Source organism: Wyeomyia smithii, chromosome 1 (assembly GCF_029784165.1).
Source record: "Wyeomyia smithii strain HCP4-BCI-WySm-NY-G18 chromosome 1, ASM2978416v1, whole genome shotgun sequence".
Lineage (NCBI taxonomy): Eukaryota > Metazoa > Arthropoda > Insecta > Diptera > Culicidae > Wyeomyia > Wyeomyia smithii.
This window is the reverse complement of record NC_073694.1, coordinates 3,800,925-3,818,237: the sequence shown is the minus strand read 5'-3', so window position 1 is coordinate 3,818,237 and position 17,313 is coordinate 3,800,925. Positions and strand designations below refer to the sequence as shown.

Sequence of the window (17,313 nt, the reverse complement as noted above, 5' to 3'; positions counted from 1 at the left end):
TCGCAAAATCAATCAATAATTTTCTACATTTGGGTGGATGCGTGTATAATTTTCCAATCAATTGCTGCAAAAATGAAGGAAATCGGTTGAAAACAAACCGAGCATTTAAAAAGGGACAATTTTCGTCCCCTTTTCGTTTATAGTTTTCCTATTTACATCCCTATGTGGTAGGCTAAAGAAAAACGTAGTCCTACGTTAAAAATGCTTTTAAAGTCAGACACGTTGAGAAATTACCGCAAGTTGTGGTTAGAACGTAGAAAAACATAACGTATAAGGGACCATTCATTAATGATGTCACGCGTTTAGGGGGGGGGGGGGGGGGCAGGGGGTTTCAATTATTGTGACATTTTGTGACATATGGGGGTTAGCTTGAGTGTATGTCACACATTTCAACTAAAAAAAAAAATAAAAAAGTCACATACCTAACCACAGAGATCAACTCAGAACCATTTATAATGTTTGCATCGTTCATTTATAGTTCTACGATCCCTTTTTTTGCTTAAGATTTGCTTTAGATAAAATATATGACAATTTTTTTCTCGCTAAAAAAGCATAATGTTCTTTAATTTTGTGTTACTGTGCATGTTCATTTATGAATGACAGCGCAATTTCATTAATTTTTAGTGTCTCTCAATCCAATCAATACAAAAATTGTGACAAAACGTAAATAAAAATGCTTGGTTATTGTAACATGTGGAGAAGATTTGGATTGCGAATTGTTTTAAGAAGAGGAACTAAATATTGACGGATTTTCAAAAATCAGCAAAGATGCTGCAGTTAATGTCTCGGCTTTCTATGTCGTCGATATGCGACTCCATCAGCAGCATCCTTGGACTAAGAACTAAAGCTCATTTTAAGATGGCTTGACAAAGTTTTTTTTTTTTAATTCTTCTAGCACCAATATTTAGTGGTTAATTTGTGGTTTCGAAATCCAATTTGTGGTAATTTGTGGTTGAATAATTTCTGAGAAATTTTCAGAAAACTGAGTCAAGCAATATCTGAAAATGTTTTCACTTCAAATGAATCGGACAACGATGATATATACATCAAACGAAAGCTCTTAATTTGTGGTTCACGAAAATGTAGTTTTTGTGGGCATACTTCATAATAAAATAATTAAAAAACTATTATTTGAACTTTTGAACATTGTTTACCTCTTGTTGTCAACACCGACCGTACGCGGCGCTGGTAGACCATCAAGATGATTTTTTCCCAGAAGGCTTTCGTGTAGTGATGAGTATGGTGAAACTAGAGATACTCAAAGGGAGAGATATGCGGTGAGCCAAACAAACCGTCAAAATTGGAGCCAAACGAACAAGAAAGGTAACACCACATTAAGAGGTATTGCAATCAGGTACAAAAAAGAACGTGTTTATTTCTATACGATTTTTTGTTCTATTGCCAATGAATGAATTAAGAATGCTGTGAGTGATTTTTACCCGGAGTTCAACAAACCTTGTGTATAGGTAACAAAATAAGTGAAGGTGTATAAAATTAAACATAAACATAAAATATATCACCTTAACAGTTTTCGCGAAGCACTTCACTGTTCTTAGGGACTTTCACCGTCACCACCGATCATACAAGTCGAATGTTAGTCAACATTGCGCTTTGAGAAAAGATCTGACACCTCTGACATATGAAACCCAGCTGCCGAATTGGCGATTTTTTTCACCGCGAATCTCTTCCTCTGAGTATTTCTAGGTGAAACAGTATGAAAACAGCAGGGATACTATATGTGCAGATTTGCTGCGAAATACAAATGTTGATCAATTAGCAGGTATTTGTAGTTGACAAGCCTCCGTGTGTTTTACGTAAATTTCCTCAAAATAAGTGAAGTTTCACGTAGACATGCGAGCGTAAATTTCTCGATCTTCGGTCGAATCATTTCCGGAAATGTAGTTTTGCCGTTCACCGATTGTTTGAAAAAAAAAAAACCTAAATTAATACACCTAGGGGTGTGATCTGGTCTTTCTCATACAAAATCTATTATATGTTAAAATCTATTAGCACATACGTTTTAACTCTTTGAATAAATTACAGCCTGATAATAATAAAGAACAATTTTTTGTTTCGATAAATATAATAATATTTTGGTAACCAACTACGCAACTGTATTCGACTGTTGGGTATTTTAGAAACCGGAATGATGCCTGAAGGTCGGGAATGGGCCTTAGAACTGTAGGGAACGGTTGAAACGCATGGTAAATGCCCAAAGGTGTGAGCCCTGAATAGAATTAAAATTCGATATTTTCTCGCCTCAGGAATATGCTACTACAACTACCCCCTGAATAATAAAACAGAAAAGCTTTCAACGGCAGCGACAACTGTATGTCGTATACAGTAAAGTCGCTTTTTCCGCGTTTTTTTTACGCGGGTTGCTTTCCTCCATTACCTAAAAACGGTACAAGATATCGACCTCATTTCAATCACGTTTTCCGTTTTAGGCCACGAGTGATCATATATCAGTTTTAAAAAAAAAATCACAATTATTGGTGTAAACACTCAGAATTTAAAATATTGAATTTTGGTCTCTAGATTGGCCACTATCATATTATAACGAGGTTTTAACGTTTTAGGACGATTTTCTTTGTTATATTTGCAACTCTAAAAAGTCGTTTTTTACGCGGGCCCATACAAATTTGGAACACATCCCCCGCGTAAAAAACGACCTTAGTATATGAACGACTGTCGATATGTTCTAGATAACCCACTAGCACTAACATCGGCAGGTGCCAGTACTATGCTCATCCAAAGCCGCGTACGATCGGTGTTGACAACAGTGCGTCTTGAACTGTCCTACAGGTCAGACGTTTTTTCGGTTGCTTGTGGACTGGTCTTTGACTGCCTATAGCTTCAAAGTTTGTGTTTTGTCAGTGTGTCTTTTAAAGACTACCTGAAAGTTATTTCCCATCAGTCTTTCTCAAGACTACCTACTTTTGAATTTAACATTTGTTTTAACTTTTTTCGTACCACCTGAAATGGCTGGACGGAAAAAGAAACCTCGCATCGCTGCGGGGACGAAAAGAGAGGCATCTCTTTCTGACACTTCGAGTGTCTGTAGTGACAATCCTTTTGATATTTTGCCTGAGCAAGAAGCTGGTGAAATGGAAGTTGTTAATAATGAAACTATACAAAATATAAAATCTTTAAAAAAGGAGAAAGTTCCACCTATTGTGGTAACTATTTCTTCTGAATTTAATATATTCAAAAAGGAACTTTCAACGTTTGTTTCTGACGTTAAAGTTACCTATCAAGTTGGCCGTAGAGGTGAATGCCGCTTATTAGCCGACTCAGTAAAGGGTCGTGATCGTCTTGTCCAGTATTTAACTGACAAGATGTACAAATTTTTTACATATGACACCAAGAACGCCAAGCCGTTCAAGGTTGTCTTGAAAGGTCTCACCAACGATCAAACCGTTGATGAGATCAAACTTACTTTAACAGAATTACTTGGCATAGCCCCTACCCAAGTAATTCTAATGAAACAAAAATCACGAGGCGAAAACAGTCAGAGAACTGGAATTTCCCTTGTTAATTATTTAATTCATTTTAACCGCAATGAGGTTAACAACTTAAAATTTTTTGAAAAAGCACATGCTTTGTATAATGTGCGTGTAAAGTGGGAAACTTATAGGAAGTATGGCGGAGGTGAAAAGCATATCACCCAATGCCGTACTTGCCAACGTTATGGCCATGGTTCCAAATTCTGTAACATGGACCAAAAATGTCTTAATTGTGGAGACTCTTCTCACAAAAAGGACACATGTCCTGTGAAAGAGAATAAAAATTTTCGCTGTGCGAATTGTAACGGCAACCATATGTCAAATTTTTATCAATGCCCAGTCCGGTTAGCAATTGTCAAGGCAAGGCAAGGTAAACAAAATTTAATTTCTCAATTAAAACCAACTTCAAAACAAAATTCTCCAAGCGTACCAGTGACGCATAGTTTACCTACTCCTTTGCATACCCGTTTAACTTATGCACAGGTTACAGGTAGTTCGAACATTATACCGCCTAGTGTTGGTAGTTCGAAAATGACCGTTAATATGGGTAAGCAAAACACGCTAGAAAATAATAGTACACCTATCACTCCAGCTAATATTGTTGCCGAAAATATTTTTTCTAATGTCAACTGCCTGGGGCCTATTACGGTAGGTAAACTTTCTTTTTTGCAACAGGCAATGTTCGATCTTATGAACGCCATGTTGCAGGCAAAATCAATGTTTGAAGCCCCAGTGCGTCTTGAACTGTCCTACAGATCAGACGTTTTTTCGGTTGCTTGTGGACTGGTCTTTGACTGCCTATAGCTTCAAAGTTTGTGTTTTGTCAGTGTGCCTTTTAAAGACTACCTGAAAGTTATTTCCCATCAGTCTTTCTCAAGACTACCTACTTTTGAATTTAACATTTGTTTTAACTTTTTTCGTATCACCTGAAATGGCTGGACGGAAAAAGAAACCTCGCATCGCTGCGGGGAGGAAAAGAGAGGCATCTCTTTCTGACACATCGAGTGTCTGTAGTGACAATCCTTTTGATATTTTGCCTGAGCAAGAAGCTGGTGAAATGGAAGTTACCAATAATGAAACTATACAAAATATAAAATCTTTAAAAAAGGAGAAAGTTCCACCTATTGTGGTAACTATTTCTTCTGAATTTAATATATTCAAAAAGGAACTTTCAACGTTTGTTTCTGACGTTAAAGTTACCTATCAAATTGGCCGTAGAGGTGAATGCCGCTTATTAGCCGACTCAGTAAAGGGTCGTGATCGTCTTGTTCAGTATTTAACTGACAAGATGTACAAATTTTTTACATATGACACCAAGAACGCCAAGCCGTTCAAGGTTGTCTTGAAAGGTCTCACCAACGATCAAACCGTTGATGAGATCAAACTTACTTTAACAGAATTACTTGGCATAGCCCCTACCCAAGTAATTCTAATGAAACAAAGATCACAAGGCGAAAACAGTCAGAGAACTGGAATTTCCCTTGTTAATTATTTAATTCATTTTAACCGCAATGAGGTTAACAACTTAAAATTTTTTGAAAAAGCACATGCTTTGTATAATGTGCGTGTAAAGTGGGAAACTTATAGGAAGTATGGCGGAGGTGAAAAGCATATCACCCAATGCCGTACTTGCCAACGTTATGGCCATGGTTCTAAATTCTGTAACATGAACCAAAAATGTCTTTATTGTGGAGACTCTTCTCACAAAAAGGACACATGTCCTGTGAAAGAGAGTAAAAATTTTCGCTGTGCGAATTGTAACGGCAACCATATGTCAAATTTTTATCAATGCCCAGTCCGGTTAGCAATTGTTAAGGCAAGGCAAGGTAAACAAAATTCAATTTCTCAATTAAAACCAACTTCAAAACAAAATTCTCCAAGCGTACCAGTGACGCATAGTTTACCTACTCCTTTGCATACCCGTTTAACTTATGCACAGGTTACAGGTAGTTCGAACATTATACCGCCTAGTGTTGGTAGTTCGAAAATGACCGTTAATATGGGTAAGCAAAACACGCTAGAAAATAATTGTACACCTATCACTCCAGCTAATATTGCTACCGAAAATATTTTTTCTAATGTCAACTGCCTGGGGCCTATTACGGCAGGTAAACTTCCTTTTTTGCAACAGGCAATGTTCGATCTTATGAACGCCATGTTGCAGGCAAAATCAATGTTTGAAGCCATTCAAATAGGCACAAATTTTACTATTAAAATTGTTTCTAATTTAAAATTTAGCAATGATTTTAAATAAAACAATTAAAATATTAAATTGGAATGCTCGCTCAATGAAGGCCAATGAGAATGAGCTTTTTAATTTTTTAACAGTAAATAATGTGCATATTGCAATTATTACTGAAACATTTTTGAAACCTAACATAAAATTAAAATATGATCCCAATTACGTGGTTCATAGATATGATAGGATTCAGGGTTCCGGCGGTGGAGTTGCAATTGTTATTCATCGCCGAATCAAACATCGTGCTCTTCCCCATCTTGAGACGAAAGTTATTGAAACTTTGGGAATTGAAGTTCAAACTGAACTTGGGATTTTATTTATTGCCGCAGCATATTTACCATTTCAATGCACACGCGAGCTCAAAAATTATTTTAAAGGTGATTTACAATAACTCACCAGAAATCGTTCGAAATTTTTCATAATCGGCGATTTTAACGCTAAACATCGTTCATGGAATAATTCTCAAAGTAATTCCAATGGAAAAATTTTATTCAATGATTGTTCTTCAGGATACTATTCTATTTTGTCTCCGAATAGTCCTACATGCTTTTCTTCTGTAAGAAACCCTTCAACAATTGATTTGGTGCTAACAGATCAAAGTCATGTGTGTAGTGATTTGATCACACATGCTGACTTTTATTCTGACCATCTTCCAATAACTTTTTCTTTATCACATGAATCAGTTTTAAACCCTATGAGCTCTGTTTTTAATAATAACAAGGCTAATTGGGAAAGATACAAAACTCATATTGAGAGAAATTTCAATAATGAGCTTGATTTGCAAAACGAAGTGAATATTGATTCCGCTTTGGAAGCATTAAAATGTGCAATTGTTGATGCCAGGAATTATTCTGTTCCAAAGGCTCAAGTGAAATTTGATTCATCAATAATTGACGAAAATCTTCAACTTCTAATTCTTTTGAAAAATGTCCGCAGACGTCAATATCAACGTTCTCGTGACCCTGTTTTTAAAACTATTTATAAAGATTTACAAAAAGAGATTAAACATAGATTTACTCTTCTGAGAAATCAAAATTTTGAGACTAAAGTTGAAAAATTGAAACCATATTCAAAACCATTTTGGAAGCTGTCGAAGATTCTTAAGAAACCTTCAAAGCCTATTCCAGTTTTAAAAGATGGTGAACGTTTTCTTGTATCCAATGAACAAAAGGCTCAAAGACTTGCTCAGCAGTTTGAGAGTGTTCATAACTCAAATTTGAATTTTGTGAGTCCAATTGAAAATGAAGGCACACGTCAATTTGATTTAATTTCTTCCCAGAATTTTTTACCTGTAGAAATAATTGAAACTAACTTGAATGAGATTAAATCAATTATTAAAAATTTCAAAAATATGAAAGCACCTGGTGACGATGGAATCTTTAATATACTAATCAAACATCTCCCTGAGAGCACAATGGAATTTTTAGTGAAACTTTTCAATTGCTGCTTCAAAATTGCATATTTTCCCAAATTATGGAAAATGCAAAAATTACTCCAATTTTAAAGCCGGATAAGAATCCAGCTGAAGTTTCAAGTTACCGACCAATCAGTTTGCTTTCTTCAATAAGTAAATTGTTTGAGAGAATTATTCTTAACAGAATGATGTCACACATCAACGAAAATTCAATTTTTGCAAATGAACAGTTTGGATTTCGCCATGGGCATTCCACAACTCATCAATTGCTCAGAGTTACTAATATGATACGAGCTAACAAATCTGAAGGTTATTCCACTGGAGCTGCTCTTTTAGACATAGAAAAAGCATTCGACAGTGTTTGGCATAAAGGTTTGATTGCGAAATTGCAAACTTTTAATTTTCCGATTTTCCTTATCAAAATTTTAAAAAATTATCTTACTGATCGAACTCTGCAGGTTGTCTATCAGAATTCAAAATCTGATAGATTTCCTGTCAGAGCAGGTGTACCTCAAGGTTCAGTCTTGGGGCCAGTCCTGTACAACATATTCACTTCAGATCTTCCTGATTTGCCTCCAGGATGCACAAAGTCATTGTTCTGCGATGACACAAGCATTTCCGTAAAAGGAAAAAGCCTTCGTGTCATATGCAGTCGATTGCAGAAAAGTTTAGATATTTTTTCTTCCTACTTGCAAAAGTGGAAAATCTCTCCCAATGCTTCTAAAACTCAAATGATAATTTTTCCGCATAAGCCTAGGGCGTCTTTCCTCAAGCCAAACAATAATCACGTTGTCAAGATGAATGGGGTTATTTTAAGTTGGTCCGACAAGGTTAAGTACTTGGGACTAATTTATGATAAAAAACTTATTTTCAAAGAGCACATTGAGAGTATACAAGCCAAGTGCATCAAATATACGAGATGTTTATATCCTCTCATTAACAAGAATTCTAAACTTTGTTTAAAGAACAAACTTTTGATTTACAAACAAATTTTTAGACCAGCAATGCTTTATGCTGTACCGATCTGGTCAAGTTGCTGTTCAACAAGGAAGAAAACGCTCCAAAGGATTCAGAATAAAATTCTGAAAATGATTTTGAAGCGTCCTCCTTGGTTTGGTACACTCGAATTACATAGACTTACTGGTGTTGAACCATTAGAAGCTATGTCAAATAAAATTATTAACAATTTTCGACAAAAATCGTTGCAATCCTCAATTGCTACGATAAGCTCTCTTTATAGCCAATAAGTTAGCAATTAAGTTAGTTGTAAGTTTACTTCCCCTTTTCTGACAAGTAGGTTTAAATCCCTACGAATGATAAGTCCTTATTGCGAAAGCAAACAAATCCTAACAATTAAAATTTCAAATTTCTAACAGTGTTGAGAAGTCACCATTTGTGATTGGACACACATACTCATTATTTACTAATATTTATCATAAATACTTAAGCTACTAACAAATCCCCCCTTAAAAAAAAAAAAAAAAAAAAAATCGGTGTTGACAACAAGAGTTAAACAATGTTCAAAAATTTAAATAATAGTTTTTTTTTAATTATTTTAATTTGAACTATGCCTACAAAAATTACATTTTCGTGAACCACAAATTAAGAGCTTTCGATTGATGTATATATCATCGTTGTCCGATTCATTTGAAGCGAAATCATTTTCAGAGATGGCTTGACTCAGTTTTCTGAAAATTTCTCAGAAATTATTCAACCACAAATTACCACAAATTGGATTTCGAAACCACAAATTAACCAATAAACATTGGTGCTAAAAGAATTGAAAAAAAATACTTTGTCAAGCCATCTTGAAATGAGCAGAACTAAACGCCTTTTCTAGTTATCTTCTATAATCTTCTTTTCTAGTTCCAGTTTTTCTTTCAGTAAAATCGTTCTTATCAGAAAAAAATACATTCCTAACAATACATTTTCTATTTTCAATCAATCAATCACCAAAGAAGGGGGAAGGGGATATAAAAACGTGACGTAATTAAGGGGGGGGAGTTAATTTTTTCCAAATTTTGCGTGACATCATTAATGGATCATCCCTAACGTACAAAACAAATAAAAAAATATAATCATCCCGATTTGTGCTTAGAACTACGAAGGTGTAGAAAACTCGAAAAGTCCCAAATTGAACTCAAGATGGTGCAAAAATGTCGCTGAAGACCAGAAAAACCAAAAGCAGAAATATCATTTTTGAAATTAGACAATACCAAAACGAAACTATACACCTTTGAGAACTAGAAGAAAAGGCCAAAAATGTAAATAGTTCCAAAAAGGTCTCAGGAAAATGGAACAAATGGAGACCTTTAAAGATTACAAAAGAGGAAACAACAAATCATTCCAAAATAAGCTCACAATGGTCAAGATCGCTTCCAAATTTAAAATGAAAAATAAAAAAAAATTGGCTCTTTAATTCTTTCCAAGCTTTCTTAACCACTCGATCCACAGCTTACTCATCTTTCTCCCGTTTTTGTCGACAACCCTTTTTTCTTCACCGTTCAACCTCAAAATGTTGTTTTTGACGCTTGGCCACCAGTCCCATCGGCTATTAGGTTCCCTTCGACGTTCGAATCTCGGAAGGATAGATGTCTGAGAAACGCCATCTATCTACAAGAATAAGGTCGATCTAAGAGCAGGCTGTGCCAGTAGGGTGTAGCACCGTGTGTTCTCGGATATCTGTTCAAGCAAAATATGTGCTACAGTTTGCCAGATCTCTGGCTCGGGACCCACGCTTGCCCCTCTTTGGTGACCGCACTTCCTGGATGGCTGCGACTTTAACCTATACTATTCACAGTTCTCCGGTTACGATGTCCATGAGTACCAGTTCAAGTAAAACTCTGATGTTACAAGGACCGAATTTCAAAATCATTGCTCCTATTCGTCCGCCTGTTTCGAAATTTATTGTCGAGATTACTTCTGAAGTGTTCACAGTAGGGTAGTTCCAACATACGGTCTTACTAGGGCTGCGATGCCTACTCTCGTGACAGGGCCCTGCCTTGAATGTAACTGGCGAGACACTGCATTTCATCCGCCCGCTTAGAACCAGACGCAGTTATATGCCGCTCTATATGGCGATTACCAAAACCCTCCTCAGTTAGCATAGAACCAAAATTTTCACCGGGGTTGGGACCGGATCTTCATTAAGGTTGCTTGTATCCTTAGCACGCTGAGGAAGTTGAGATTGAGACGTTCTTGCTACAGCTGGCAGGTTGCAGCGGTACCTTGAGTTACACTTATCAAAATTTGCTAACCAACCTTGATTTTTGCATCAGCTTGCTCATCGATTGAAAAATCCCGGTGCTTCACCAAATATTCTGGTTTGAAAAAGTGCTCCGCCGAGCAAAAGAACCCCTAATTGTTAAGGAAAAATGACAAAACAAGAACAGAAAAAAGTAAAATTTTGTTTGAAATGAGAAAACCAGAAAGGCTTAAAAGGAGTAGGGAAAGACAATTTTGGTCTTTCTCAAATTGATCAGATGCGAAATCAATATCGAAATAACTTTTAAATGTAATATCAAAATGGCGAAAAACTGCTTTTAAAACCAACAAAATTTAAAGAATGAAATGATCTCAAGTAGATCTAAAAATGTTGAAAAATAGTTTGCCAAAATAATCCCGAAATGAGCTCTGATTTACGAAAAATGTTTTCCAAGGCCAAGGAAGTCCAAGAAATCACAAGTTGAACTCAGAATGGCCAAAAATTCATCCAAAAAAGAAAATAGTCTAGCATCGAGCTCAGAATGAAGAAAATATGCTTCTAATGACCAGCAAAGCCTAAAAATAAATATGCCAACATTGAATACAGAATGGTGAAAGAAAAGACAGCATAACAATGATCCAAACTTTAGCTCTAAAAGAAAAATAAGTACTTCTAAAGATCAGAAAGAAGCAAAAAACCCCTCTAACATGTGTTCAGGGTGACGAAAGCTAGGAAAGACAATATAAATAGACTAAAGATATAATTCCAAAGACGCTTGGGATAAGATTCGACGGCGGACCGAATGTCATTTCCTTCCAAACTTTGTGCAAAGACTTCTTCAACTCGTCCAAACTTGTGTGTTTTCGTGAGCAGGCCTTTGCTCCTAACACCCCCTATTCGAGAAGTCCATCACGTTGAAACGAGGCGAGTTTGGAGACCACTGTTCCTTGGTGCTGACAGAGGAAAAGTAGAACTTTCACCAGTCTTGAACGGTTTTCTTTGTGTGAGCCGGGGCACCGTCTTGCATGAACATACAGTTTAGATTGTTATTCGTTTTCTGGGCCCAATCCATCACATTCTTCTTCAAAACTTCATCCAGGTAGTAATCACTATCGATTCTCACTCCTTTTTTGACGAAAAGCAGCTCGGTATGCGAATCGTCGGTCACTCCAGCAAAAACCATCACAGAAGTTGGGTGAGATTAGCGAAGGATTGCTCTTTTAACTGAATCAGCATCTCCTGATGTTTGTGCGACCACCCGGTCGTTTTGAGGGTTGTGAGCCTGCTAACGGTAAAGAGTTTCTCGGTAAAGAATCTGGGTTAACTCTTCTGGTAAAGAGTCTACGTTAACGGTCCTCTATTTCTTGTTGCAATAATTTTGGCGCACCCTGTATATTGAATCAATGGCGAAAATATGCTTTTAAAGCTAGAGAAGTGCAAAAAAGAAAATGAACCCCAATTAAACAAATTGGAGACAAAGTTAGTATTAAATCGATTTAATCGTTCTGAATATCAATTAGAAAATAAATTTCAATCTTTCTTTCGATCTTCCAAAATTTTTTTAACAAAAAAAAATTGTTGTTCTTTTCAAAAAGTCATTTAAAATTTCTTATAAATTCAAGTTTTCCCCTTTGATCTACAAAAAAATAAATATTAATAAAGGCTCAACAGATCGCGGAAGTATTTTTTTTTTTTTTGTCATTAAGAAAAAAGGAAAGCGATCTTAAACTTAGCTATAAATAGTAAAAGAAAACCTCTGAACACCAGAGGCGACGCGTGACCAAGTGGGCTACCTGTTCAATCAACATTTGCAACACTGAAACAACAGTATCGTGATAACCGTTTCGAAAACTTTTATCACTATATGGCAAAGAAATTCTACGGTCTATAATGACCGCGAGTTTTCCGATAATTTTCTCGTAGAATAATGATATCTGCATCATTTCATAGAGGAAATCTTTTTCCACATTTATCACATCATGATTTTCAATGATCGGTTTTAGTCGTAAATAACTCTTGATCCGTCGAAGAACTAGAAAAGTTATCTCGACGGACGGCGTTGTGATATGCAATGTCAGTATCATTCAGGTTTTGTCCAACGATAATTAAAATTATGTTTATGATCTTTTTGCCTCGAAACTTTTCGCATGAGTAAAAAACCTATCTTTGTTTATCAGATCTTAGTTCAATGCTAAAGCGTTTCCTTTGACGATGTTAAAATTTTAAACTAAAAAGAAAGCAGCGCGTAAGAAGACAAACGTATACTATGCGGACTATGCGAGGTTCAAGTTTTCGAATGAACAAAATGGGTGTAGAGGTATGAATGAAACTCTACATCGACGGAAGAATTCCACCACATTGACAGAAATAATGAATTTGCTCGTTTTTCATTTGCACTACGAAAGCTCTAAGATGGATCTGCGAACTCTCGCGGCCACGTGGTCTATCTCAAATTTCAATGACGTCGAGAGAAGAAACAGAAAGGTATAACGAAACAGATTACCAGACACTGAAGAGAGGTGGTGTGTAATGAATGTTTTCTCTCGTTGACATCGGTTTTGTTCAGCAGAAAGTTTGAACCAAAAATGTCATTTTTACGCGAGGCGTCGCATTAGTAGTGGTGAGCATAAATGACTGCATCTACCCTGCCGCACTTGAAGGTGCAGAGAAGTGTTGAACGACGGTTAGTTCAGGCGAAAGGTCTGAACAAACGGTAGTCATTATTGCGTGTGGCCGTGTGGGTTGCGTTTCGTTTGAGTTGTATGGCGTAGTCTGAAGTGTAGCCCATCAGGTTACATTCTTCACGGTGCATAAATTTCAACTATGTAGAAAATAAAATAAGAATGTTCGGGATAACATTAGGGGTCTTCACATCGAGCTCGTATACGAATACCGAGCCGTAAACTGCGTATCTTCCATTACTCGTCAATGGAGGTGAGTATTTTTACGGCTGGGTATTTGTTTACGAGCTCGACATGAATCCCCCTATTGAAATTACAAATAAATTACCTTCGATGATTTTTCATCCACTCTACAAATGTGAAAAAATCACTTTTTTTCTGAGATTGTCTACCTGTCCTATGAACAGGTTGAACAGGTGGACGAGACGCCTCTGCTGAACACCAAATAGAAAACTATCTCAAATTAAGCTCACATAAGCAGGAAACTCTTTCAAATTGCCAGAAAGGACTAACAAGAAAAAAAACTTTATAAATCGAAAACAGGCTCCTAAAGTCTATCAAAAACAAAAAGATTTTAAATAAGAACGACTTCAGTGAACAATTTTTCGCTCAGAAAAATTGTTGGAGCTGCGTATCCGTAAAGTTACAATGTCCGCTTTGACAAGCGGTATGTCATCTGTTCATTCTCAGGTTTTCCACTAACCCTTCCTTCACATTGCATTCTGTAAAGCCTTAATGATTTTTAGTTTATAAAAAAGTCCCTCTTACAATAAAACTAGCCAGATGGATATTTAGTTGAAGCCTCTCCAGGATATTTGAATTGGCGATAATATTAGCAGAAAAAACGAGGCTCACGAGACTGTTTCTGGTCGCAATAAGAATCCTAACAACTACAAATTTTTTGCAGTTTTGCAGTTTTACAGCTAAAACAAAAAGTAAAGAAAACCTCAATTTGTGCGTAAAATAAACAAAGAATATTTCTGTTGGCCAAAAAACGCCCAAAAATAATGTTAAATAGAGCAAAGAATTATTCCGGCATAGAAAATAATCCCTAGTTGCAAACATACTATACTTTGTCCAGATATATGTTTGAAAAATTTTACGAAACAGCATAATATTTAAATTTTTCACTTAATTAATCAAAAACGTTCATACGTTTTTGATTTATTGATCTTAAACTAAGTACAAAATGGCAAAAGAATGCTGGCTTGCCAGAAAGTACCATTTTTAGAGTAAGAATAGTAAAATTTTGACCTTAAACTAAGTCCAACAGTGTTTTCCAATCCATGCTCATCATCACTTTCGCCACCAAGTTTATTTCGGAAAACACTCAGAACGTAGGTGACTAAAATAATTTTTTTAGCGGAAGTCTTATATTTGTACTAACGATTGACTCAACCATTTCTTCAAAAAACTTCTAACCCGACTTGACTCTTATCTCGCAATATTGAATAGCAAAAATCCTGGGTGTGTGTAGCCGAATCGTCTAACAAGCTTCCCAAAAATCAAGATAACAGCCATAGCTGCCTATCCGAAACGACACAAAATAGGTGTAATATTCGTTATCTTCACGCTACCGGTAATGCCAGGTAGTGGTAACTCACTTTTGTACAGTTGATTGGAATACATCCTATAACTTTATAATCCAAAATCCTCGAAATCAACTCGGCTACGGGAAGCTGCTGATCTAGGGGTAATCTCTTTTTTTTTACTCTCCACAGCAGCGTAGTCCCAAACCGCCACCGATGCGTTGTTGAATAACAAAACCAAAAGCAGATCTATTTCCGGACGATGATCACATCGCTCAGTAACGCTTCGCTCAAATAAAAGATGGATTGAACTTTTTTTTTGCTTCTCTGCTCACTTCTGTACAGGTAATTGAAACTTTTTTTCCTCACATGAACAGTGGACACTTTTCATTTACATCACTTTTGGCTTGATTAAAATAACTGTGATTGATTCAGGATTCAAATATTTCACTGCTTTTTAACCGTTACACATCGGGGCAGAAATCCCACACTAGAAGTGTCGTTAACTGATGACTAATAGCACGTTGATGGCTTCGAAGATGACCGACCTTACTTTGGTTGGTTGACCAAAGAAGTACCGCTAAGATACAAGAAGATCTTGAACTTGAACTCCCCCGGCGCACTGCTGGAGTTATTATTATGGGCGCTAACGAACGAAAAAAAACACAACCGTCGGATGGAGCCGTGAGTGAAAGACTGTGCCGCGTTCGGTGCCGCTGCTGTCTGTGGGTGCTGAGTGAGCGAGTGAGTTCCGAAGTTGAGAGCACTGAGTTTACCAACCGTGATCCAGAAATGTTTACTCTCGCTCTAGTACACGTGCTACAAGTGGGTGACCGCGGTCGCAAGAAAAGGAAAGACTAAGAGCGTCGTCATTACTACTAGCGGCTAACTGGCTGGCGTCGTTTTATTTCGATAAGAAGCGGGTATTTGCAGATGTAAACAAAGTTATGTAAATTTTTCTGACGCGGGGGTAGGGATTTAGTGAAATATGCGGAGCAGATCTACCTTGGGTAGAATTTATGGTAGGTATGAGAGTGCAAATAAAATACATTCACGTATAAAATCTGTTTTATTAATGACGCATTTGACGCAACTTAGCGAATTGATATGGACCGATTCTGTTACAACTCGGTACAGTGTATGACCACATTAGTAAGTAAAATACGCTATGATAAAAACATGATTCGTTTGACTGAATCCTTTAATTTATTTCAGGACTGCCAGAACGCCAAAAAAGAAAATGATCCCAAATTGAGCTCAGAATCGCCAAAAACGCCTTTTAAATGCCAGAAAAGAAAATGATCCCAAATTGAGCTCAGAATCGCCAAAAACGCCTTTTAAATGCCAGAAAAGAAAATGATCCCAAATTGAGCTCAGAATCGCCAAAAACGCCTTCTAAAGGCCAGAAAAGGCCAAAAAAAGAAAATGATCCCAAATTGAACTCAGAATCGCTAAAAACGCCTTCTAAAGGCCAGAAAAGGCCAAAAAAGAAAATGATCCCAAATTGAGCTCAGAATCGCGAAAAACGCCTTCTAAAGGCCAGAAAAGGCCAAAAAAGAAAATGATCCCAAATTGAGTTCAGAATCGCCAAAAACACCTTCTAAAGGCCAAAAAGGAAAATGATCCCAAATTGAGCTAAGAATCGCTAAAAACGCCTTCTAAATGCCAGAAAACGCCAAAAAAATAAATTATCCCAAATTGCGCTCAGAATCGCCAAAAACGTCTTCTAAAGGCCAGAAAACGCCAAAAAAGAAAATGATCCCAAATTGAGCTCAGAATCGTCAAAAACGTCTTCTAAAGGCCAGAAAACGCCAAAAAAGAAAATGATCCCAAATTGAGCTCAGAATCGCCAAAAACGCCTCCTAAAAGCTCAAAAAGAAAATAATCCCAAATTGAGCTCAGAATCACCAGCAACGCCTTCTAAAGCCAAAAAAGAAAATGATCCCAAATTGAGCTCAGAATCGCGAAAAACGCCTTCTAAAGGCCAGAAAAGGCCAAAAAAGAAAATGATCCCAAATTGAGTTCAGAATCGCCAAAAACACCTTCTAAAGGCCAAAAAGGAAAATGATCCCAAATTGAGCTAAGAATCGCTAAAAACGCCTTCTAAATGCCAGAAAACGCCAAAAAAATAAATTATCCCAAATTGCGCTCAGAATCGCCAAAAACGTCTTCTAAAGGCCAGAAAACGCCAAAAAAGAAAATGATCCCAAATTGAGCTCAGAATCGTCAAAAACGTCTTCTAAAGGCCAGAAAACGCCAAAAAAGAAAATGATCCCAAATTGAGCTCAGAATCGCCAAAAACGCCTCCTAAAAGCTCAAAAAGAAAATAATCCCAAATTGAGCTCAGAATCACCATAAACGCCTTCTAAAGCCAAAAAAGAAAATGATCCCAAATTGAGCTCAGAATAGCGAAAAACGCCTTCTAAAGGCCAAAAAAGAAAATAATCCCAAATCGAGCTCAGAATCGCCAAAAACGCCTTCTAAAGGCCAGAAAAGGCCAAAAACGAATATGATCAAAAATTGAGCTCAGAATCGCCAAAAACGCCTTCTAAAGGCCAGCAAAGGCCAAAAAAGAAAATGATCCCAAATTGAACTCAGAATCGCTAAAAACGCCTTCTAAAGGCCAAAAAAGAAAATGATCCCAAATTGAGCTCAGAATCGCCAAAAACGCCTTCTAAAAGCCAGAAAAGGCCAAAAACGAATATGATCAAAAATTGAGCTCAGAATCGCTAAAAACGC

General features: G+C 36.7%; 1 protein-coding gene across 7 annotated transcripts in view; it reads right to left on the bottom strand.

The window, feature by feature from the left end:
- LOC129728863 (mitogen-activated protein kinase kinase kinase 15) overlaps positions 1-17,313 on the bottom strand; it is a 55,756-nt gene that overhangs the window by 23,010 nt on the left and 15,433 nt on the right. Inside the window, exon 1 of one of the 7 annotated variants that reach the window (XM_055687355.1) lies at positions 14,650-15,257. The exons of the other annotated variants lie outside the window; for them this stretch is intronic. Coding sequence (XP_055543330.1) covers positions 14,650-14,674 — 25 coding nt within the window. The 5' untranslated portion in view covers positions 14,675-15,257. Of the gene's footprint in view, positions 1-14,649; positions 15,258-17,313 lie in introns of those variants that run through there. 7 annotated transcript variants of the gene reach the window in all.